This window comes from Mauremys reevesii, linkage group 1 (genome assembly GCF_016161935.1).
Source record: "Mauremys reevesii isolate NIE-2019 linkage group 1, ASM1616193v1, whole genome shotgun sequence".
NCBI classification, from domain to species: Eukaryota; Metazoa; Chordata; order Testudines; family Geoemydidae; genus Mauremys; species Mauremys reevesii.
Window position 1 is genome coordinate 203,159,856 of NC_052623.1, and position 26,073 is coordinate 203,185,928.

Genomic DNA, 26,073 nt, shown 5'->3' on the forward strand with positions numbered 1-26,073 from the left:
AATGTAAACAAACTTGTTTGTCTTAGCGATTGGCTCAACAAAAAGTAGAACTGAATGGGCTTATTGGCTCTAAAGTTTTACATTGTTTTGTTTTGGAGTGCAGTTGTGTAACAAAAAAATCTACATTTGTAAGTTGCACTTTCAGAATAAAGAGATTGCACTGAAGTATTTGTATGAGGTGAATAGACAAATACAGTTTTTCATTTTTGCAAATATTTCTAATCACAAATAATATAAAGTGAGCACTGTACACTTTGTATTCTGTGTTGTAACTGAAATCGATATATTTGAAAATGTAAAAAAATCCAAAAATATTTATAATAAATTTAAATTGGTATTCTATTATTGTTTAACAGTGTGATTAAAACTGCAATTGATTAATTTTTTTAATTGAGTTAATTTGTTTTGCGTTAATCGCCTGAGTTAGCTCTGCAATTAGTTAACAGCCCTAAAAAAAAAAAAAAAAAAAAATCCAAACAAGACAAAACACTGCCTGTTTACTGCTGGCTTCATGTCTGAAGAAAATTACTGGATGGTAATTAAATTAAAAAAAAAACAGGAAGTCCATGAGGGCTCTGAAAAAGCTACACAGTACTAAAGATACAGTTCTTGCTTTACATGTCTATGGATCTACTTTCATGTCTGTGCAGATCATGAATGTTTGAAGCTAGTTTGGCACAATGTTGTCACTTATACATGCCCTGTTTTGTTGCCCTAGTTGAATTTCCCAATGCCACAAACCAATTTTTAGAATGGGTGGAATAGCCAATGAGCTGTTTGAAGAATGAGTCCAAAGTCTTGGAAGATAAGGTACAATTGTTTAAAAAATGAAAAATGAATGTTTTCATCAGAATATACCTATATTTACACTCTTGGAAGTGCAGATCCAGTTTCTGCACAGTAATCTTACTTATTTCCATCCAGAGCTATGAAGAAATTGCTCATTGCACCGGTGTTTTGGTGGGTTCTTAAACTGATGTTAGTACAGACCATAAAAGAATTTATTTGGTGTAATTGAAGTTATTAAATGCTTTGACTTTTTTAAGACATGTATGTGTTAAAATAGTGCAACTTGACATTTTCAAAGTTTAGCATTGTGGAATATTCTTAATGGAATTTACAATTCTGAATTGAAGACATGTTTCCAAATGCTTTGCAAAACAGAGAGGAGAGAGCAGTGTCATTATGAAAGCATGTATATTGCTGTTCTTGTATTAATAGCTTACAGTATACTTAGTAACTAAGTGCCTGATCTTGTGCTCTTGAAATCAATGGAAATTTTATGATTGACTTCACTGGGTGCAGGAGCTAGCCCTATGTGTTACCAACATCTTTTGCATACTAGGGCCTAATCTGTAAACACTTCTGCACATCTATATGCATGTGAATAGTGCATAAAGCATGTACTAAAAAATTTGCTGGAGCAGGCCAAAAAGGCAACTATGGTTGCTTATAGTCTCAATGTTTCAAGTCTTCAATGATCTTGCTATATAAATAATTGATATTCTGGAAGCCCAATAAACAACCTTCTTAAGCATTAGCTAAATAAAAGAGGAAAGCAAATATGTACCCAAAGAAAGTAGTGAAGAAATGACTAACAGAACACTGTTTTTTGGAGTTTTTTAAAGTTGGTTAGAAATAAGACACTATGTACAATGGTGGTTTTTAAACAATAGTGGATCAGGGAGAAAACTAAAAAAGGTGAATATGCTCCATTTTAAGAAAAATAATAAAATAGAACTTGCCCTTATATAGGCACTTGGCATGCTATTTATATTATTTTGTAGTAATAGGTCACCTTAAATATGGCTGAAGAAATGTCAGCGGACCCTTTTGTGCAGGAGAATGACTTAAGAAATGTTGCCAAATCCAAGCATTAAAAAATCATGATGCAGGCACCTTAAAACAGTGAGATTGGCTTTAAAAATATGATATTAAACATAATAAATGTTTGCTGCTTTTTTCATTTGTGTTCTGTTTTTTGAGCCTTTGGATTAGACTTCGGTCCCATTCCCCAGCATTTCTCTACAATGCTAACGTCTAGAAACTTTTTAAGTGAAAGTTTAGATTCTCACAGTTCTGGGAGCTGGGGCTTTAGGGAAAGCACCAAATATTGGGAGATTTGCCATAAAAGCTTGATCTGGCAATTCTGTGTTGGAGGCTGCTCTGATTGGCACTGTGAGTGTGTAAAAAGGAGCAGCATGCCACAAGTGAAGGCTGATGCCTTGCTGTCCCTGTTCTTTTATTAGTTGTCCCCCGAAATTAGTGGGTTTCTGAGGTCTTGTAGATCCTCCCCTTAGGCTGAGGGGAGGATCCTTTAGCATTGGGAAGCCCGCCCAGTTTCCCGGAAACCCAATAGATACTAGCTGCCTTGGCCTAGGAGCCAAGTGCCAGGGGGCTCTAGCAACACCTTTGAGCAGAGAGGCCAATATAGACTACGGCTCCCAGCACGCACCGTGCGAGCGGGTCGGGACTACATCTCCCATCAGGCACTGCGCCGGATTAGCCGCGGGGTTGGCTAGAAACCGGCGACTTCCTGTCCGCGTTGAACGCTGGGAGTTGTAGTCTTGGGGGCGGGGCGCGGCAGCAGCAGCAAGGCAGACGGGCCACGGAAGCGGGCGGCGGGCCGGGCAGGATGGACAAGCTCAAGCGGGTTCTGAACGGGCAGGACGCGGAGGAGCAGGGCGGCCTGAGCGAGGTAACGAGCCCCCCGCCCCCTCCTGCTGCTGGCCGGGCCACCGCGGCTTGTCCCTCTGCGGGCCCGCGCCGGGCCGTGCCCTGCTGCGAGCCCTGCGGTAATCCCGCGGCCAGCCCGGGAACGCCGAGGGGGAGCGGTGCCGGCCCGTCAGCCCGGCCCGGCCCGGCCCGGCCCCGGGGAGCTCGGCAGGGCAGCGCGCTCCGGCTACTGTCCGAGGGGCTGGGAAGCGAGCCCCGCTCCCACATGCGAGCTTTGCAGGGTCGCTCGCCGCCTAGCCCGGTGGTTCTCAGCCGGGGATACCGGTACCTCCGGGGGTACCTCCGCTCCTCGGGATAGTTGCCTAGTTTTGCAACAGGCTACAGAAAAAGCGCCAGTGAAGTCAGTACAAACTCCGATTTCATAGGATGACTTGTTTATGCTGCCCTGTATCCTGAAATGTAACTGCAAGATTTATATTCCAATTGATTTATAATTACTTGGTAAAAATGCGAGGGGAAGCAAGGTTTCAGTAACAGTGCGCTGTGACAGTTTTGTATTTTTAGGTCTGATTTTGTAAATAAGTGGTTTTTAAGTGAGGTGAATCTTGGGGGTATGCAAATCAAACGCCTGAAGGGGATATATAGCCTGGAAAGGTTGAGCGCCGCTGACCTAGGATACGCCTTCACTGCGGTGTAACCCTGAGCTCAGACTCAATCCTAACTCCCGTTCCAGCCACACAGATATTGTGCTAACCAGGGTCAGAGCTCATGTTGTAAACAAATGTTATCTGTACTATCAATAACTTTAAACGTTGTCAGAGTGTTTAAAGGGAAAGAATTTTAGTCACCCAGTGTGTATCTCACTGTTTGTGCTCTTTGTTGACTCACTGCATTTCTTTCCTCTTAGACAATGTAAATCAGTTCCGCCTTGGTTTATGGTTTTGTTTTCAGGTTCTGAGTGCTGCATTGTTTGGGTTTCAAACACTGCAGGGGAATGGTTATTTGTTTCTTTTAAACAAATTGGTTTGTTTTTACAAAAATAGTGTAAACATTTTTGTTCTTGGATTTTATAAAAAGCTACTTCCCGCAAAGCTTAAATCTTGAGCCAGATTTGATGTCATGCAACTTTTAAAATAAAGGGGCTTAATTTTTTAAGAATGTTTTATATGTGGAAAGGTGACTAAACTCACTAGAAACTAGTCTGGTATCATATATTTAAATGATTTCCAACTGAATGCATGAAAACAACTTTATAGTCTTATCCAACTTCTTTCCCTCACCTTCATCCCATGTCTCTAAAACTAAATACGCTCTAGTGTGTAAAGGGCTAACATCCTCACGTATTCATAAATTTTAGAGTTCAGTAACTTTTTGTTCTTCAGTGTATCCAACTAGATGTTTGCGAGTGGGTAGGAAATATGTTGCAAGGACTTCACTCTGACTAGAAGGATGAAATAGCAGCATTATAGTTCTGGTCCGTTTTTTAGATGAATGCAACATAGAAAACAAAACAAATTGTGGTGCTTTTTATAAACTGCTTTTTCTATGAAAATTTTGAATGGAATCTGCCTGATTTCACTTCCAGTGAATATCGAAATTAAGGGAGGTAGAGGGGAAATTGATAAATAATAACCGAGAGGAGGGCTACACTACAAGTGCTGTAATGTCACAGCTGTGGTGCTGCAACTTCTCTGCTGCTGTGTTGTAGTGTAGACACTTGTTACAGTAATGGAACAGGTTTTTCCACCACTGTAGTAAATCCACCCCCACAAAAGGCAACAGCTAATTCTATGGAAGAATCTTCTGTCAACCTAGCAGCTTCTGTCGGCTTAACTACATTTTTCAGGTGTGTGAATATTTTTGCACACCTGAGTGAGATAGTTTGGTTGACCTAACTTTTATATGTAGGACCAGGCATTAATGTGGAGGTGAAGAACCTATGCTCGCTGAGGGGGTATGTCTGCACTAATAGAAGAACAGGAAAGGTTAGGTATGTAGGTACGGATATAGCAGAACGAACAGACTGTATAGTATTCTGGCAAGCTATTCACTTATTGTAGGTGTCTAGGACTTGATAGGGGCCTCATTCTGTAGATATAACATACAGCTCTCATTTACTTCAGTGGGAGTTCTGTTTGCAGTGTAGTTTCAAAACTCTGTTAGCAATATTGCTGTTGTATATGGATTCATTTTTTATTTATTTTGTGTTCAGGTGGAATATTTTTCACATGGTGCTTAAGCTGCTGATGGAAATAGAGCTATAAAGTTTGTTTTGTTAAGTTAGAACACAAGTTGATGTGTTAAAACAGGGATTCTCAAACTGGGGGTTGTGACCCCTCAGAGGGTTGTGAAGTTATCACTTGGGGGTCATGAGCTATCAGTCTCCACCCCAAATACTGTTTCGCCTCCAGCATTTATAATAGGGTTAAATATAAAAAAAATACATTTTTAATTTATAAGGGGAGTCACACTTAGAGGCTTGCTGTGTGAAAGGGGTCACCAGTACAAAAGTTTGAGAATCACTGTGTTAAAGGATATGTGTCTTTATTTGTTTTTGGCTTCCAGATAGTTGATACAACTTCATTAAGCTGGGGCACGAGAGTGAAAGGCTTCATCGCTTGTTTTGCCCTAGGAGTTCTGAGTTCTGTCCTGGTAAGTTCTTTGTCTGTCAACTTCTGCTCTAGGAGGAGGCTTGCGATTCGAGCACTGCAATTACTTTTTATAGCACCCCAAAGTGGATAACAAAATGATGCAGAAACTGACCCTAGTTCTGCTAATTGCTTGGGATTTTGAGCAGGCATCTGGATTGGGAAGGGAAAACTTTGAAATGCAGCTATAACATTAAACTAAACATAAACTAAAAACCAAGATGATCATCAGTTCACTTCCTCTTTGATTTGTGGAGGACTGGGTGATGTGTGGATCAATATGCAACTTGTATGGAACGTGATTCTCAAGTACCAAGAGGAATGATGTGAGGTTGGCTACATGGGATGGGACTGATAAACTAGTGCTGGGGTTCAGGAAGGGAATAGGATTCAGGCCAGGCAGGAGGACTGAGCCAGGCAATACTAAGGATTCATCTACATAGGTAAATTGAGGGATTGTGTGGTAAAGTGATTTAATCAGTCTATGAAGATCAGATCAAACTGTTATAACAGAGTCAGAAGGTGCACTTTTGTTATAAACATGGTCCCTGATATGGTAAAACTGGCCTTGTAGATGTACAAAAGGATGTAGTTCCTATATCCATGTATCGGATATTCCTACTTTTGCTTAAAGAATAAGATTTGCACAAATATGGCAAAATTGCCTATTTGTGCAGAAATTGATTTCAGTTTTGGGGATTGTCCCATCCCTGATGAAAGCAAAAGATTCCCAAACCCTTTTTTATAAAAAAGGAAGCTGGGGTCTATCAGAAAGTGTAATGCTCTGATCACTATAAAGAATGTGAACAAACACAATCCAACTTTTGTAACTGCCATTCGGGTTTAAGCTTTTTAGTGCTCCTTCAGTGCCACTAAAAACACTGTTCTGGGGCTATTTTTGTTTCCACATGAAACGATCTTTATCCAGTCAGGTCTATACAATCATGACTGGTCTAGAGAAAGTAGATAAGGAAGTGTTTACTACTTCTCATAACACAAGAACTAGGGGTCACCAAATGAAATTACTAGGCAGCAGGTTTAAAACAAACAAAAGGAAGTATTTCTTCACACAACGCACAGTCAACCTGTGGAACTCCTTGACAGAGGATGTTGTGAAGGCCAAGACCATAACAGGGTTTTAAAAAAAAAAAAAACCCTAGATAAATACATGGAGGATAGGTCCATAAATGGCTATTAGCCAGGATGGGCAGGAATTGTGTCCCTAGCCTCTGTTTGCCAGAAGCTGGGAATGAGCGACAGGGGATGGATCACTTGATGATTACCTGTTCTGTTAATTCCCTCTGGGACACCTGGTACTGGCCACTGTCAGAAGACTGAATATGGGGCTAGATGGATCTTTGGTCTGACCCAGTATGGCCGTTCTTATGTTCTCTTATCTTCCTTTTCAGGGTACTTGCCTGCTATGGGTGCCAAGGAAAGGACTAGTTCTCTTTGCAGTATTTTACACTCTGGGGAATATTGCATCCCTTGGAAGGTAACATTTCTGTAAATTAGCTACCCGATACAAAGGCAGAAAAAGGGAACAGAATGAGGGTGTGTGAATGTATACATGCTTGTCTGAGTGGTGGAAATGATGGGATGTGAGGCTGAATGTTCGCTTCTATGTACAGATCTCTAAAATTGAGAAATAATAGAAGAGGAACAAACATGACTGATTTAAACAGTCCAGTTCTTGGGAAATGAAGAGGTTTCAACTGGTATTTTGCCTTTACTCTTTGAATCAAATATTGTCTGGATATACTTGCTGAAATAAGAGGAATCAAATCTCATGCTTCCTGCGGAGGTCAGGAAGACATCTACATAACTTATGTTTTGTTTGGTGCATCATTGTGGCTTTCTACACTTTCCTCTGAACCATCAGCTATTAGTCCATGCTGGAGGCATATCTATGTAGCTAGTCTCGCTGGCCTCACAAGAGACCCTGGCCATCATTGGGAAGAGGTCTTCATTGAGCTATTTACAATGTGCAGCTGACAAAAAAAACAAACAAGATTTTTGGATATGTAAGGAATGGGGTGGCAAATAATATGGAGACTGCTGTAATGCCATTACATAAATCAAAGGTGCAGCCTCATCTGTGATGCTGTGTGCCAGGGTGGTCACCCCATCTCAAACAGCATATTACAAATTCGAGCTAGAACGCTTTGTTTTTTAAGATGGGACACGAGTTGATATGTTCAAGGATATGTGGGTCCTTAATTTTTTTTTAACCTGGACTTTTCAATATTTATCATGTAAAGATTTCTTTTTCATTTAAGAAGAGCTATGAGAATGATCAAAAGCATGGAAAAACTTAAGACTGAAGATTGAAAAGATTGGAATTGTTTACCTTAGAAAGAGGGAATGTGATACAAGTACTAAGTAATGAATTTTCTAGACAGGTTAGCACGGGAAAGCCTGTTCTCCTTGTCTCGTAACATAAGAATCAGAGGACACTTAAGTAAAATTAAAAGTTGGGAAATTCAAAGCCAGTACAAGGAAGTACTTTTTCATGCAGTGTGTAATTTGACTGTGTAACTCATTGCCACATGACTGGGAGGGAGGGGAGACTAGTGAGACTCCCATCATCTCTGGCATGCAGTAGAATTAAGCATGCCAATGGCTATGTGGCTGTCCTGGGTATATGCCATCTGGCTGATCTTCACAGGAATACTCTACTTGACTACTCCTCTCTCATCTGTGGCTGGCTTGGGATTGCTTTCTTCTCTCTCCCACCACTCCATCTCCTCCATTATATTGTATCTTGGGCTGCCCTTGACTGAAGCAATGGCAGCCCATTGTCAGCAACAGATGGGAGTAGAGGAATCGTCTTAGAACCAGAGAGAAAATGCGTAAATTAGCTGGACCAAACAAGCTAAGATTTAAAATAAATAAATGAAAATTTGATCAATTTAATCTGAGCCTTACTGTTCTACAAGGTCAGCCGAGTCTGATGGCACTTTAAGACTGTGTCTAGCACGTTGGTAGGAACTGAATTCATTGACTTGTCTGTGTAAATGCAGTCCAGATATCTCAGGGATTACTTTCATCAAATCAGAATGGAGACCTGGGATGGGACCCATTGACCTCCACCAAGCTTGTCCCTACCCCCCTTTTTGGAATGTTTAGACTCCATCTCTGTTCAAATCCAGATTACAAATGTCAGCAATTGCTTCTTCTCAAGACTCTTAGTTTGTTTGTTGCCCAGTTCTTGGAATGTATCTTCCCCATTGTCAGTAGGATACTGATTTTTATTTTATAGTACTGCCTGGCTGTCTTTGCTATACAGATACAAAAATCACCATAATAACATAGGCACTGGTATCTAGTATAGTAGTGACCCTCTATGACAGAACGTCAATTTATGACAGCACAGTAAGCATGCTTGATTAGGGCATCTTACAATCTAATTTTGTTGCTGTATGTAGATGTTTTACGTGTCTGTGTTGTTTTGCTTGTTACAGCACTTTTTTCCTTATGGGACCTATGAGACAATTGAAAAGAATGTTTGAGCCTACTCGTTTGATAGCTACTATTGTTATGCTAGTAAGTATCAAAGGATCTTGTTTTAACTAGTCTCATTCAGTGCAAAATTCCAGTACAAAATCATTAATACTGCTTTGATCTAGTTAGGTTTCACTGTGCTGCTTTTATTCCCGTTCTTATAGCACTGGAGATGTATATAGTTTATAGAGAAAACTGAAAAAGACAGGTCCCCTTTTCTAAAGAGCATAGCCTAAATCAGGGCAATACAGTGCAGGCGGCAGTGGTTTAAGTGCATGAAGAAGTAGAATCATCATCATTGGGGATTGATAGGTGTTGCTGAAGTGGTTTTGGAGAAATCTCTCACTCACACCCACACACGCAACATGAAAGAAAATGTGAAGACAGGAGAGGGACTGAGACTTATTTAGAAGAGGGTTTGGGATGAAACAAGTGGAGATGTAGGCAGACAGAAATGTAACGTTAGAGTGTCAACTCTCTTATTTTTATCTCTTATTTCTACTTACCCTAGCTGCTAGTTTCACTCTTTGCTAAAATGCCTGTAAGATGATGTTTCATAACAAGGTACTTGGAGACTCTAGTCATCCTCAGGTGACTTACAGCTTCATGTATAATTGAATTTTTGTGGGAACTTTGCAGCTTAGCCTAATGCATCTAGGTTAGTGGTTTTCACCCTTTTTTCATTTGTGGACCCCTGAAAGATTTCAAATGGAGGTGCGGATCCCTTTGGAAATCTTAGGTGTAGTCGGCGGATCCTGAGAGGGTCTGCAGACCACAGGTTGAAAACCAGTGTTCTATGGTAATGACAACCTTTTGTTGACCCATTAGACACAGGTTGAAAACCACTGATCTAGGTGATTACTAGTCTGTAGGCTCTTCCGTCTTTGAAGCGCCTCAACAAAGGGCTTATTTTCACGTACAGCGGTGCAGCTGCAGCGCTTTAGTGACGATGCTGTCCCATGGTGTATTTAATCCACCTCCCTGAGGCGGTAGCTCTGTTGACAGGAGAAGCTCTCCCATCTACAGAGCGTCATCTACACGGAGGGTTAGGTAAGAATAACTACATCACTCAAGGGTGTGGATTTTTTTACACCCCTGAGCCAATGTAGTTGTACCGATTGGCTGGGTCTACACTACAGACCTGTAAGTGAAAGTGTCTGTCAGTCTTCAGCTGTAAATTTAAGGAATAAGCCTCTCCAGAAGTGTCATAACCGTGCAGCTCCTATTTTATAGTAAATGTAGGTTGTAGGCATTACAGATACCTGAAATGGATGGATCATTCCTACATTCAGGCCTTGTAACATTTTAAAATAAATAAATAAATAAAGTAGTAGCTAAAAAGTACCTGAACATTTTTCATAATCTCAATTGATATGAACTGGGTAGCTGTGTGATACCCTAGGGCTGCTGTTTTAGTGATTTCAACAGGAAACAGATTCATGGCATGTTTAGAGACCGGCAAATCAGAGCTGCAGCCAGAGACAGAGAGCAGCTGGAAAGTTCTATGTTTCTATTTAGATAAGAAAGCGAGGTAGTATACTTGACTGTGTACACTAACTAATAAAACTGGCTTCGGAAAAAGTAGGAACCTACAGAAATTGCCACAAGCTGTGGAAGCCTTCTGCTGTTCCTTGACTGCAGCTGTGATCTTCCTTTTGTGACGTTCACCAGCTTGATGCTTTATTTCATATTCAGAAGTAGTATAGATAGGGCATTTTAAATAGCAGTTTTTACATTGGATTAGGTAAAATATTGCATTTCCCTTCAGTCTTCCTTTATATTTGCAAAAAATAAATATATTTTAACTGTGGAGTAATCTCTATTTTAACTGAAATTTTCTGTTCTCTTCTAGTTGTGTCTTATTCTAACATTGTGTTCTGCTTTCTGGGTGAGTATTTGGATCTTGTATATAGCCAGTGCACACTAACAAATATATATATACTCATTATTTGATTGCATTATTGTCTGTTTTCTTCTTTCAGTGGCGCAACAAGGGGCTTGCTCTCATCTTCTGCATTTTGCAATTTTTTGCCTTGGCATGGTAGGTAACTTCACACACACACACACCGCCCCTAATAGGGGCAGGTGTAGCATCTGAATTCAATGGGTATGCTATACTGAACTCTTCTAGGAGATGGATTTTGAGTTATAGTCAAGGGGGCACCAGCCATCTGCAGCAGCACCCTTTCCCCTGGAACTGCAACCGTAATCCTGGCCTGGTGCAGAGGGGAGGTTCTGGAAAGGGGTAGGAGAGTGCAAGCCTGCGCCACAACAGCAGCTCCTGGGCCTGGCTGCAGTTTCAGGCATTTCAACCTGGCATGCAGGGCTGCAGCATCACTCGGGTTTGGCACCATTGGTTGGATTTCTGTGGGTGCAGTTGAACCCATGAACCCCTGCTAAAGCTGCCTCTGCGTCCCCCACCCAGTAACCTGGATTAAAACTAGCTTTAGTTGTTAGACTGTCAGAGGACTGTGAAGTTATATGAATTATGGTAGGGGAGTTCTCCCTTTCCTCTCGCCACCTAAACACTAACCATCTAGCCAAATTAATCCTAATAACCTGATCTTCATGAGTGACTGTCCTACAAGGTGTTTGACATCAGGTGGCTTGTCCCTGCTCTCTGCTCCAGAGTTCTACTTGGAATGGGCTGGGGGAAGAGCACTTCTACTGCAGACTCTCTCTCACTGGGACTCCCTTCCAGAGTCTCTCTTGCTCTTTTTGGAACCAGCACCAAGGTTCCCTTGTTTTGGATCAGTTTGCCTTTGCCCATTCAGCCCTCCCTTTTACACTAGCTCTTCCTTTCTGGATTATATTGTTCTTGACTGTTCTCTTTACTTTGTGTGGTTTAGATCAGGATTGCTTAGGGCCAGTTTCCTTTTCATTATTATAACTTTTGTACAGCTTCCCAGGTTCATTGCTACAGATGCTATAGAAACAGAAGGTTGACTAGGTGTCCTTATCCAAGTCACCCAGTACATCACTAGCCAGATGACCAATCCTACTTGCCCCGGGGCTTGGTGCATGTAGGGTTTCAGAGAGAGGAGGATTATTGTTGTTAAACACTTTTATAGCGAGTCATAGCTTTGCTGTGGCACTTCGTGGATTCGACAAAGTTGTTTTCAGGAGGATGGCTGAGGAGGGGCTTGCATGCCTTTCCACTGCCTGAACTGGACTTTTGTCTTTATGTACACTTGGCCCAGGCCTGCACTAGTGGGGGGGGGAGGTCGACCTAAGATATGCAACTTCAACTATGCGAATAGTGTAGCTGAAGTCGGCGTATCTTAGGTCGACTTACCTGGCCGTGAGGATGGCGGCGAGTCAACTACTGCCGCTCCCCAGTCGACTCAGCTTCCGCCTCTCACGAGCTGGAGTTCCGGAGTCGACGGGGAGCGCGATTGGGGATCAATTTTATCGCGTCTAGAGTAGACGCGATAAATCAACCCCCAATAGATCGATCGCTACCCGCCGATCCAGCGGGTTGTGAAGACCTGCCCTGAGACACTTTTGTCTCTGTTTCAGTGTGGTGTGGGGTGGAGTTGTTGCTTTTATGTGTGACTCTAATGTAATCTGAAGTGGATGGTAACTCAATTTTTTTTAATGTTCTGTTCCTCTCTTAGGTACAGCATTTCTTTCATACCGTTTGCAAGGTAAGCTTGATATTTTTTTTCCTTATTATATTAGTGAATATCTGTTAAACTCTATCTTACAATTAACTCCTCCATAAACGGTACGACTTTAAAATGGTTATGTGCTGCCATTTTTTCTGAATAAGCTTAGAGTTGATTACAAACTAAACACCTAAGAATTTATCTGTGACTGAAATGCAGCTGTTTCTGGGGTGGGACATGGCAGCAGGGGGTTAGGAGTTCTTACCATCCCCCTCCTTTCTCTCTTCCCCTCCTTTCAGTAAACTTTTCAGGAAACATCAGAGTTCCCAGCATGTTTGCTGGCTTTTTTGCTGAAACTCATCCACTACGTTTTTTTCAAATGTTGCGTGCACTGAAAGGCACACTGCATTCTGAGGCATGTAAAGTGCATGAAACTGTATGAATATGCTGTCAAATAAATCTCACAAGTTATTAAACTCCCCCATATTCTCAAACACTGCTGCCCTCCAGAACATTGATGACAAGCCTGTCCTGTCAGTTGCCAAATCCACCCAGGTCCCCTGTGACAAACTCAATGGCTTTCACACCTGCAGAAATCATTCCACGCTGCCCAATGAAATGTAGATGTCCTTTGTCCTCTGACTGCAGAGGTGTTAAATATCTGCTTCACCTTGAATGATTTCTTGCAACATGTCCTAGCTCCTATGCTTACCAATCCGTTCTACCTAGTACTTAGTGCATGTCTACACTTAAAACGCTGCATCAGCACAGCTGCAGCACTTTAATGATGACACCCTAAGCCGACAGGAGAGAGCTCTCCCTTCGGTATAGTTAATCCACCTTCCTCAGAGGCACTAGCTATGTTGGCAGGAGAAGCTATCCTGTTGACCTAACCCCTTGTGTAGAAAACATTAGGTTGGTGGATTTTTCACATCCCCGAGCGACAATTATACCAATATAGGTCTGTAGTGCAGACCTGGCCTTCATCTCAGTGAACTAAAGCCACTTTACCCCTGAATGAGAGCATCCACACGGGTGTTTAGCATGTTTTCATTTCTGTGCATTTACTTCACACCTTTAGTTGATTTGCCATAACTTTACTGAGTGTTCCCGAGTAGTCAAGTCCTTAGCTATGTGGTACATAGTCTGCAATGGAATCTTAAGAATTGCCTTTTGAAAACATAAGCAATAATCCAAAATATTGCAGATGAACAATGGAGCTAAACTAGCTGTCCTGTGGGAACCTTAATTTAGATTTTCTTGTATGCATTTAAGATTTATTTTAATACTTTTTTTTTTAAGTGTGTATGTATACAAACGTGTCCAATTCTGGCATCCTTCTCTCCTCCCCCCCCCCCCCACCCTCCGACAAGTACATAGGTGCATCTCATTTAAACGAAACTTAGTTGTCTCCACTATGTACATATCATCACACAGGTTGCATACACATATGTTATGCAGGGTGAATGCTTCAGCCTTACATATGGAAATGTACATTGTGCAGGAATAAATGTCTAAGTCTTCAAGCAGTGTTACTGCAATGAAATCTTTGGGGAAGCAGCCCAGTCACGTCAGTATTTCTCTCTCTCTCCACAGGGATGCTGTGAAGAAATGCTTTACTGTTTGTCTGTCATAACAGGTATATGTGCTGTTTTGTGACACTCTAGGAAGTACAGTGGAATTACGCTAACCGTTTTGTATGTACCTTCCTACTTGTGTCTTAAATATATGCCTTACAGCTTGTAGTGGGAGGCTTGTATTAAAATCCAGCATATGTGGTTACTCGTAAACAATGATAGTCAGGATAATGAAGTGGTGCTTTCTGTAACATTTAGCCCAGCTGGACTGACATCTAGAATTCAGTTTTTTTTGTTTTAGATAAATTACACAAATCATGCAGAGTGAAACAAAAATAACATTTAAAGAGACGCTGTTAGCCTAAAAATAATAGAGTAGATCCTCCACTGGTGTAAAACAGCACAGCTCGTTTGTCTTCAATGGAATTATGTCAGTTTACACCAGCTGAGGATCTGTTGCATAGTAAGACACCAAGCCTGTACTTTCTGACCTCCTCCTAGCTTTGAAATAACTTTTAAAGCCCTAATGTCTCACCATTTAGATTTGTTTAATTTTTTCACTGGACAATGAAACTCTCCTGATCCATTCTTACTTCCTGGCTTTCTTGCAAGAGCTCAGTGCTGCATGGTGGGGTTTATAACCCTACCAGGGAAGGTTTCGGTCTAAATGGGAAAACTGTTTTGGCTGAATATTTTTGAAAGTTTCATTTCTTTACCCAACTACTAACGTTTGGGTTTAAACTACTGACAGTGTCTCTGTAAAATAATAACTCAAAAAGAGCATTGATCACCACGGGAAAAGTGCTAGGAATTCAGTGCAACCAAGGTAAATTAATAGGCCCTTTACCTGCTACGGACCTGATTTCTGCAACTTGCCTGCAGCAGCTAGCAGCATCGCAGGGCAGGAATCTGCATTTCTCACATCAGGTTAGGTGCCCATCCTGTTCCCAGCTCTAGTATGGGAGAAACCAGAACTCAGGACTTGGTAGCAAAGCAAAGGAAAAACTGAGCTTCAATTAGTTTTCTGGGCACAGATTCTATCAGAGATTCTTTCTAAATGGTCAATGTGTCTTACTTTAAAGTAGGAAAGCATTTCTATACACCCTTTAAAATAAAAAATCCTCTACAGAGGGTGGCAGAATTAGTGTTCAAAAAGGAAGAGACACTATTCTTCTGACTTACCGCTCTCATCGGTTCATAACATTTCTCACTTCTCTGCACAGAGGTGAGAGATCGTTAAATCCCCCTGCGGTTCAAATATCACTCTGTGGACCAGAAGAAATGCACAAGCATATGATCTTTAAGTGTCTATATTCTGAGAAGAGTGATAGTAAGCTGTACTTGCTATTGCTAAGGAAATGTATGCAGGATTAAGCTGCCAACTTTGAACAAATTCTACCTAGTGGCTGGGATTTTTATGATGCCAACAAGTTCCAAGACCACCTTAGCATCCTCTTTCTCTGAATCCTTAGCCAAGTTCTTGTGTGAGCTCAGTACAGAGTCATCCAGCTCCACGTTGTATAGTGGCTCATTGGCAAACTTGGTGTAAGTTCAGCCCTTGGACACTCTTATGCTGTGTGAGATACTGCTTTACCACTTCTCCTTTTTAATGCATCCTTACCTTACTAGTACAAATGCTTATCTTTCACATTATGGGCTAGGACCAAGGTCTGGTAAGATGATGATCAGTGAGGCTTTGTAGACGAGTGTTTGCAAAATCTTGGTTTTTTTTGCAGGGTTCATCCTTTGTTCTTTAAGGCCCTACCTGCCTCTCAAAGACTACCACATCAGGGAGCCTGGCACAACTTGTACCTAGGGGCAAACGTGGTTCCAATTTGTAGCATAGCTAGGACCTTACCCGTGGCTCATAACCAAACTAGGCCAGCAACAAAACAGTGCATCATTCGCACAGTTTCCTTCTCAGATTCTAATAAACTTTCTGGATGCCATGAGTTATTTAAAAAAACAAAAAACAAACCTTTTTGTCCTTCAGTCGTTCTAGATCGCTTAGTGCATTCCATTGGCACAGGATCCTTTTCAAAGCCCATCATCCAGTTTAACAGGATATCTATGGACTTCTTGTGGCTAAAGTTACTTCCTTAGAAATCCATTAGGAACAGAACAGACCTTAAAAAATGCCCCAGCTATGCTTGGAAGTATGGGAGAGCTATAGAGAACAGGTTCCTCCATAAAATAATCTGTGTTTATGAATGAAAAGGAATGGGGGAATTAACATTGAAATTAATATGCTGATGCCATTATTTTTTCCACGCTTATTCCTTGAAAGGAAGGAGCAGTGAAGGACCCAAGAGACACTTTCCTGTTTGTACCCCCATGGTTTTTAAAATCCGATTTCATGATACCTTAAAGCAGTAGCCTCCCTGGGCCGCCTAGGTTTTAACAAATAGCGTTCATCTCTCTCCTTCCCCAGGAAGAGGCTCTGCAGCCTGGGCAGATGCCCTGATCTGTTGTCTTACTCTGTGTTGCAGTCCTGTTGGGTGGAGACTATGGAATGCTCCTCTAACAACCTTGCTGCTATCTTCTATATGCACACCAGCTCTCCAGGGGTCCTGGCCACAAGATATTACTAAACTATTCCACTTCCACTATTAAAGCAATTCTGGCTTCAGCTCTATGCTACTAAGGTCCTGAAGCCGCTGTACCACCACCTGAAGTCTAGATCCTAGGGACTAGAGGGATGTAGAAGTGTGACTGCTGACTTTTCGAACCACAGTAGCCTCCTGATTTGAGCCAGAATCTATACACAACTGTAACCTCTGACTGTGGTCTCTAGTTACTGGGCAGTGTGTTGCTGAGCAGGCAGCCTCTCAGGGTTGAAGCAGACTCCCTTAGGCACTGAGAGACGCAGCAGCAGACACTCATTAAATATCCATCAGGGGGTGGAAAGTGTAATATTCTAGGCTCTGTTCAGTTCTTGAAGCTGCTGCTTGACTGGTCGTTTTGTAACTCTGTTAGAATACCAAGTTCCCCCCCTTTGGAGGTGATGAAATCCCACTTTTCACATGATTTGCAGACAGGTGGACACCAGTCATTGTCCAGCAATTGAGTTTTCTCTGGGGAGATGATTCTCATTTGCTTTCAGGCTGCAACAAAGCCTAACACACATACAAAGCCTTGTCCATCTCTCACAAACGCATCACATTTTGGTTTGGGCAGTTTGGCTTCCTTTAGTGGCTTTGTTATTTCAGCTGCTTCTGAGCTCTGATTTCCAGGGAGCTGCCTTTTTTAATATGGCTCTCTGGTTTATTATGCCTCCTTAAGGCTGCGTGATATAGTGGTTAAAGCAGAAAGCTGGGAGGTTTGTTTTTTTTCCTGGCTAGGTCAAGTCACTTAACCTGTGTGCCTCAGTGTAACTGGGAACTGAGCCGCCTCCCAGTATATATCCTGCTGAAGGATCCTATCCAGGTTTTTTGTAAGAGTCTTTGCAATGTTTACAAAATGCCTCTGTAAGAGGCAATTAGAAAATCTATCCCTTAATGCCTTGCTCAAGCCCAAGTTTATATTAGCACTAGTGTCTCTGTGGGAATTCTCAGAAAGCTCTATGTAAGTAGCATATGCTTCCTTTCCCCCCAAAAGTGCTGTTAACCAAGTCCATCATTGTAGGAGCATAAGCAATTAAATCCTGCCATGCTGGATTGCTTGTTCCTGTACTTCAGATCACTCACTTCTTGACTGTCGCTGCCTTCATAAAGGGCTAGCACTTGCACTGGAATGTTGCACCAGAGCACACAGCTTTCTAACCCAATCAGGAGCACCAGAATCAAACCTCAGTTTTATACACTGGATAGAACTTTTGTGTCTGCATATTAGCTACTTAGAACCTTCCTGCTAACTTTTTTGGCAGAATGGTTAATTTTATAAATAGGGAATTTAGGGTTTGGAGCTGTACAGTAATTTGTTGCCAGCACACAGATTGTCTGGGTGTCTTAAATTTCAGATCCACAAGCTAATTATGTTAAATGGCGAGTTTCAGCCCTACAGCTCTCAAGTCAATAAGTTTAGTAAACTGTATTTCATGTAGGGTTGTTGAATGTCCTTAATGGAGGGAGGTGCGGGAGGGGGACTCAGAACTTTGAAAGAAAGGGGAGGGCAGAGGGAATGGAGGCATAATTACTACTTTAGTGACAATAGTGTTCATATTATCCTCTGGCATTGCAAAAATTTTCTATGAATGAATCATACTCTTGTGGTTGAGGGGCTAACTGAGTAGGAAAGACTCCACCCAGACTGTCTCCAATATGAGAAACACTCAGGTTTGTGGGTTCATCTCCAAATGGCTTTGCCTAATAAAAGCACTTCATTCTACTGAAACAAAGGCTTGTGACTTCTACTTGCTTGTTAACACCTCTGTTCAGATTGCTGCTGTGTTTGATTGCAACTGAACACTTGCCTTGTTACTGAAATATGTTGCATTCCCATATTTGTGCCTGTAATTCACCTGTCCTCTTTGTATGCCTACCTATTACAGTAGTCACTGTATTCTACCTGCCTTGCATACACACCTCATCCACTATGGTATCAAACAACATAATAGTGTAGTTAATGTGGAAATAATGAAACTGGACAGTAGAATACATTCCATGTGAACTCATTTGCACTGAAAAGGCAGTTATTTTTGTTGTGAAACAAGCTTCCTTGTGTGTTCTGTTTTGATGGGTGGTTATTTATTGATGGGTGGGTAGGTAGGTGTCTTAAAGCCACCAGATTCCTGTATACAATTCCCCCCATTCAGCACCTTTCTGCTGAGTGTGTAGTACATCAAGAACACATAAAAAATAGTCTTTCATTAAAAAAAAAAATTGTGTTGGATCTCAAAGCTTCTTCCCCTTGCCAAGCTCCTTCCTAATTTTACAGAGCACGCAACCACAATGGCTGAGATTTTCAAAGACGCTTAAGGGACATGGGTAGCAAACTCAGTGGGATTTGAGCATCTAGCTCCCTTAAGCAGGCTTGAAAGTCTCAGACCAGCTTGTCTTTCATATGCTGAAGCTGCAGTACATGTTAATGCAATGCTACTTTAACCAAAAAAGGCCTTAAAATGCAATTCTAGCCTGGAAAATTTCTTTCTTTTTTTTTTTTTTAAAAAAAGAAACAAAAAAAATGCCTGACTTGTCAGATTCAGTAGGAACAGAAATTAGAAAAACCTTTTCACCTGGAAAGAAAGCACATTAGTTCTAGAGTGTCTGGGGCACATTAAATAGGAAAGCCTGTATGCAATTTTTAATCACTCTTCTGAGTGGAGCCTGACTTTAATGACACATAATGAAGTGCACTTTGAATACTGACACTGCCTGAGGCTTTTTTAGTGATAACAGCATTTTAGAAAAAGAAACAAAATATCTAGTCTTGTTAGTAATTTCATTATTATTGAATATTTAAAGACAAGTTGGATGGGCAATCTTGAAACCCAAGGATGTGTGTTTTGTACTCTGTACCAGGTCTTAGATACAGAAAATATCTTGTGAAAATTACTTTTCAAATTTCACATGATGTCGGTATGGATATTTCTGGAGAATACAGCAAAGCTACCAGAATTCTGTGCTGCATCCTGGGGCAGGTTTCATTCAGGGAATTGAAGCTCTGTGCCAAATTTGTGTAAATTGGGAGCAGATTGCGTCTATTTTATCTTTAATGCAGATGTATGACCCACTGTTCCCAGCATGCAGTTTACCATGGTCCACATTTTTCTATTAAAAATGGTGGCCATAAACTGCATTGTAGAACTCGGGGGTTGGGGGGGAAATGCATTTGGCCAGCCTTCGTGTACCAAGAGATGACACTTTCTTGTATGTGATTGCAGTCTGTCATTTTAACTAGTTTAATTTCTAAACATAGTTTGCAGTCAGTTCAGTTGCCTTATTTTCATGTTAATACCTCCTTTTCAAGATCAACACCGTTGGTATCTGTAATATGCTTGTTATAGGTTCTAAAAACTATTCAGTAAAAAAACCATGTTTTTGTCCTAAATGCAAATGTGTACATGTTAAGGCCATAGTAAATCTTAACCAGATTGTGAAGGGAAGCATAGCCGCCAAATATGAGGGTATTCCATTTTTAAAATCTCGTGCTGAGCTTTGAAATGTAAATGTGATTTTTTTTTAAAAATAGCTTTATCAACTGAGGGAGTTTTGTAAAACAAACAAACATTTTGTGAAATTCTCCACTACAATAACTGTTTTGTATTATAAGCTGCTTCTGGACCTTTTATATATATCCTGGTTGCTTTGTCTGACTTCGTAATTGTTCGGTAAACGTTTTTTAACTTATTGCAAAAAAAATTTCTGTAATGAAGCTAAATCCTAAGACATGTGAACATCATTGTTTTTCAATAAAGTTGACACTGCAGTAAATGATCTGTTGCTTCTCAATTGCTTTTAATTTTTAATTTAAATGATGCAGAGTTTTCAGGTGAAACCACAAGTGAAGTTAAGTAGTCCATAGAAAATAGAATAGTACAAAAGGGCTTCTTTTATTTTAAATTCAGCTGGTGTGTGCGTGTGAGAAATGGGGGAAGATCGGGTGAGGAGCTATTGGGTGAATATAAACCTGGGAGCCACGGACACTTGGTCTAATCCTGTCTCTGACACTCTTTCTCTGATCTTGGTCAAGTCCCTTGATCAAAAAGCAGAGTTTTTGAAAATGCTGATATGCCCTCATTTTTTGGGCTGCTTGTAGTTACTCACGCTCTTAAATAATTGTATACAATTCTTTAGAATAAAAGGAACAGTTACATGTCTGGTCGCATCCACCATGTGCTAGGCTCTATTCTATATAGGTTCTTGTACTGCATACTGTAGTATGAGTGCCTTTCAGTAGTGCATTAAGCAAGATGGCTAATATGTCGTATGTGTTCTCTCATCTCTCCCCAGGAGGAGAATAGTGTGCAGTAAAGTGTTTTGTTTATATTGACTAATATATGCTGGTTAGCATACCTGTGTATTATTCTGATAATACTATCTGCAACATATATTCCAAGCATTTAAGTATATATTATTAAGCATTAAGATAGAAGTTATAGAAGCCAAATTGGCCTGTACCTTTTATTATAGTCCTGTACACACATGCTAAGTATCCCATAACACCTTGAAGTGAGCTTGGGCTCGAGTAGATAAGAAAACTGTCAGTATCAGTACATACAATTATTTCCTCACGGCAACAGGAAAGGCATTACCCACAGAAACCTAGAAGGTGTCTTCATGCCTCTTAGTACTTGGAATGCATGTGCTCAGAAGAAAGATAAGGATGCATAATGACCTGGAATGTGTGGGCTCAGAACAAAAGAGAAACTGGTACATCATGATGCCAGAAACAAACAAGGTAAACAGTGATTGATTAAATTCAGTTTCAGGTGACAAATGTAGTGCCTTTTTTACTGGCAAACAAGTAGAGTATAAAAAGATGGCTTTAGGGATGTAACTTCTTGGAGCACACCTGTGTAAGGTGAATGTAACATCATTTCACGGGACTGCTGTTCGGAGACTGGTGTATAGAACCTTTTTCCTGTACTGTTTTAATAAACCTGATTGACATTGATTATTGGGTCTCCTGAGTATATTTCACAACAAACCACCGTGTGCTCAAGCAAGTGACTATACAATTGATCCACATTTAGGATTTTTAATATATACACATGTGGCTATGTTAGAGAAGGCAATGTCAAAGAAATGCACCTTGCTCTTACAGCAGAAAGTGGTGAGGTTTGTGATGGTCCTTAGTTCCTGGAGGAATTCGTTCCACAGTCTTTTTAGTGAGCCCTTGAACGTTGGTAACTGGAATTCCTGTGCCGTGGGAAATTCTGAAATTGGAAAAAAAATTTTTTTGAAAATGAACAAAAATGGAAATTTCCTGCAGTACACGAACTGTTATTTGGTTTCAACATTTTCAAAATGTTTCTGAGGGTCCCTGCGCTGCCAGGAGCCCTGGGAGCTGGGTTGAGGAGCTAGAAGCCCTGGCAGTCCCCAATCTGGGACAATCAACCTGGAAGACTGCCCTGGAGCCAAGGAGCCTGCAAACCTGAGCTCCCCAGCATCCCTCTGGGCAGGCTGCCAAGCAGCAGGGGAGTTGCAGAGCTGAGAACAATTTTTCCAGTGGAAAATCAGAGATTTCCAACAGCATTGACATTTTTCTGCAGAAAATGTTGATTTTTTCCAGAAAGTGAATTTTTCTTGTCGGAAAATCAGACCACAAGGGCCCAAACAACTCTGTCTTCAAGTGTTATCTCAACACACATGAAGACCCAGGCCTAAAGAGTTTACTATCTATCAGGTCCCTAGATTAAGTACAGAAGGGTCCAATATGATCATCTAGTCTGATTTCCTACATAACACAGTCCAGAGAACATCACCAAGCGATTCCTGCATCAAGCCTATGATGTCTGGTTGAGCAAGAGCATGTCTTTTGGAAATGTATCTAGTCTTGATGTCAAGACTTTGAGCGATGGAGAATCAAACACATCCCTAGGTAAGTTTGTTTCAATGGTTAATTACCCTCACTGTTAATTTGCTCATGTCTAGCCTTCAATTTATCTAGCTTCAGCTTCCAGTCAGTGGAATCTTGTTATGCCTTTCTTAAGTTCTGGGGCAGAGACTGTGTCCCCTTTTTATAGGTGGTGGGCTGGTAGCGTATTTCCTGTTGGGGATGAGAGACTCAGAGTGATTTGCCTCTTTTCCCCAACTCCCTCTGCCCCCCCCCACCTTGTTTTTTTTGTTAAGATTTTGATTTGCTCAGGGGGAGTTCCCTGTGTTGTGAGAAATTCAGTGTCAGGGAGAGGTTAGGATCTGAGAGGGTTTAATTTCTGTGTGTGCCTTCCTCATTGTTCCAGTCTGTGTAGCAGCAGCCCGAGGTTTAGTGTATGATGGTGATTGCCCATCCAACAAGAACAGGAGATGCTTAAGAAATAGGGTTCTGCTCCTTTTTTTTCTTTCTACTCCCAGGAGACTTTATCATATGAGAGAGGGAGTGAATACACTGAGAGCTGGAGCACTTGCTGTAGGTATGATTGAGGGGAAGATTTGGAATGGGGATATTTTAGTTCTTTTGGCAGCCTGCTGGAGGTGCTCTCTCAGGCAGGTGAATGAAGGGGTAGCTTTGAGGGCTTGGGCTTTTGATTTTTGTGGTAGCAAGCATTGGACAATAATGACATGGCAGAAATGAAGTGCATAGGAGTTGTAGGCTGGAGCAGATGTTTCAAGACTGTCCCAGTGGCTTTGTCTTAGCTATCTGTCCGGATGACAGGATTGTAGGGGGACAAAAGCCATGGCTTTTTTTCATGCTTTTTAGTGCAAGGTCGGAGGTTAAGGTACCTACTATACACAATTTATTGAAAACTGACCCCTCAACTTTGCAAGTTCACCATGATGGATGCTGCTGGGCCTATTTTGCATGGTCGTCTCTGGCTTAGTCTTTGGTGCAGGGTAAAACAAAGGTGCAGGAAATGCACCTGTGATTGCATTTGGGTTTAAATGTACAAGGGCTCCTACACGCATCCCCCATCTCCTCAGACTGCATCTAATACAATATTGCCCACCTTGCCTAGCCAGGGTGTGGGTCCCTCTCCTATAGGAGGCATCATGAGGTGGATTCTCTTCCATTGCTGCTAAACCACCATCAGCACCTGTTAATTCTCCATGTCCTGCCTGAACAGGATCTGACTCTTTTTTTTATGAGGAGGGCATTTTCCAAAGCTTCTGAGTCTGCCATCTATGGGATGGGGCAAGAGGTAAAAATGATTATTTTTCAAAGATGATGCTCTCTTGCAGCTCCTATTTACTTTGAATAGGATTTGGGGGACTCAGTCCTTCTGCAAAATCAGTCCACTTCAATTTAGGTGCCCCACGTATGGATTTAGTGCCTTAACTGTAGCCAGGCCAAAATCCCAACTCTTCTTTCCCAGTGTAAAAGATCCCACCTACTTTCACTTCTCAGAAGGCTCTGAAATCTAAGGGTTAAAAAAAATCCAAAGTAATTTTTAACCTCTGTTCCTCAGCTTCCCCATTGTAACAGTGGGGCAATAATATCAATCCACCACACAAGCTAGGTTGTGGAGACAAATTCATGATTGTTTTAGAGCTTGGGGATCCTCAAAGCTAAAGAAGGGAGGGAAAGTACAATAATTACCTTAAAAATATTTTGTAATCAGTCTAGTCAGATCAGATCTGTTTTCAATTTTTTTTCCCTCCCAAAATAGAAATAAGTAGTTCCATTTTCCTGTTGCCTATGATCTCCACTGAAATTCCAGACAATCAGGTACCAACAGCACAAGTTGTCTACATATATACTAGAAACACATCTGTTTGGCATTGCATAGGAACTAACCCCTCCCCAACAGTAATGAAAAGACTAATCTTTCCTAAATCTCTTGTAGTCCAATAATCTCCTAGGGTGCTAGATCCATGATTAAAAACACTGCTGAAAGCAGCTGTCTTGTTCTTTTTTTAATTATAACTCCATACTTAGTGGGTGTTGATTTCCTGCTAGTGTCATGGCGAGTGAGGTGTTCAATTTCCCGCGGCTGCTGGGACTGAATGTTCAGAGAGGCTTACTTATTCAGGTGGTTCAATGGATACTGGGGAGATGGAAAGAGTGACTCTCGTTCTCGTGGATTTCATTTTATCAAGAAGGGTTCTCTTTTATTTGCAGGCGTGGGCCTGAAGACAAAAACCAGCTATCGAATGTCAGATGGAGAACAAGCCTTGTTAATTATTTTTTCCTTCTATGTCTCAGCAGCTGTTGGCCAAAAAGGGTTTGAGTTTAATCAGACAGTCAAAGAAATAATCCAAGCAATGCCTAGGCGAGCATGCTCATTGTTGGAGCTCAGCAAAAAAACCTCCTAGTGAATGTCTGTCTGTTTTTTAATGGATTTAGCCTCTTTCCCCTTTGCTGTTTTTCCTGACTTTCTTGGGTCTATTCATTTAAAATTATTCACCACCAAATAATTATATAAACAAAATTTGGATTTGGCATTAGCTGTTCACTAGGACTGTCCAATAATTTGACATTTGAGCTGCATTGGTTAGTTTTTGATTGGATGCAAGTCACACGATACTGTTTCTGCTCCCTGGTTGGATGAATATAACTCCTAGAATTGGGTTTTCAATGCAGGCTCAAATTTATAAGCTAAATATTAGCTTTTTGTGCATAGTCATTGTTTTGCCAAATATCTCTGGTGGTAAATTTGTGCACTGAAGTATTTACAGCAAGTAAATGCAAAAAGTGTATGAATGTCACTCCTGCAGCCATCCTTTCCCTATGACTACATGAGGAAGATGGAGTTGACCAGTTTTATGTGTTTAATGATTGATGAACACAAATAACCAGTGTTCTATGTTCCCTTACCAAGGAAGTTTCATATAGAAGCAAATACCAGGCATGGGGTCATTTTTATAGATTTCCAGAGTTGGAAGGGTCCTCAGGAGATCTAGTCCAACTCCCTGCTCAAAGCAGGACCAGTCCCCAACTATTTTTTTTGCCCCAGATCCCTAAATGGCCCCCTCAAAGATTGAGCTCACAACCCTGGGTTTAGCAGGCCAATGCTCAAACCACTGAGCTATCCCCCCCGCCTAGAAATAAGACTCAGCAGAGGTTTGGAACAGGTCAGGGAATCAGGAATTTCTACATTCAGCCTCTGACTCCCCAGCAGCCTGGAAATCCAAAATGACTGTTCCACCCTTTTTTCTTTCTTTCTTTTTTTTTTTTAAGTAAAAGAACATAAGAACGGCCGTACTGGGTCAGACCAAAGGTCCATCTAGCCCAGTATCCTGTCTACCGACAGTGGCCAATGCCAGGTGCCCCAGAGGGAGTGAACCTAACGGATAATCATCAAGTGATCTCTCTCCTGCCATCCATCTCCACCCTCTGGCAAACAGAGGCTAGGGACACCATTCCTTACCCATCCTGGCTAATAGCCATTAATGGATTTAACCTCCATGCATTTATCCAGTTCTCTTATAAATACTGTTAAAGTGGAAAGACAAAATTAAATTTCCCCAAACAACTCTGTTCACTAGTCTATTATCTGCTTCCAGGCCTACAACTCATTCC

At 41.3% G+C, this 26,073-nt stretch overlaps 1 protein-coding gene across 1 annotated transcript; it reads left to right on the plus strand.

The window, feature by feature from the left end:
• Nucleotides 1-2,439: 2,439 nt before the first annotated feature.
• Nucleotides 2,440-20,387, plus strand: SFT2D2 (SFT2 domain containing 2). The gene is made up of 8 exons (XM_039506821.1): nt 2,440-2,698; nt 5,242-5,328; nt 6,734-6,819; nt 8,789-8,870; nt 10,681-10,716; nt 10,811-10,869; nt 12,446-12,475; nt 14,033-20,387. The coding sequence occupies exons 1-8, from the start codon at nt 2,636-2,638 to the stop codon at nt 14,070-14,072; spliced, it is 483 nt and encodes a 160-aa protein (XP_039362755.1). The 5' UTR covers nt 2,440-2,635; the 3' UTR covers nt 14,073-20,387.
• The last annotated feature ends 5,686 nt before the right edge of the window (nt 20,388-26,073 follow it).

Coding starts and splice junctions, on each gene's coding strand:
- SFT2D2 (XM_039506821.1), top strand. CDS start 2,636: ATGGACAAGCTCAAGCGGGTTCTGAACGGGCAGGACGCGGAGGAGCAG. Junction 8,871..10,680: donor TAGCTACTATTGTTATGCTA/GTAAGTATCAAA, acceptor GTTCTCTTCTAG/TTGTGTCTTATTCTAACATT. Junction 10,870..12,445: donor CAATTTTTTGCCTTGGCATG/GTAGGTAACTTC, acceptor TTCCTCTCTTAG/GTACAGCATTTCTTTCATAC.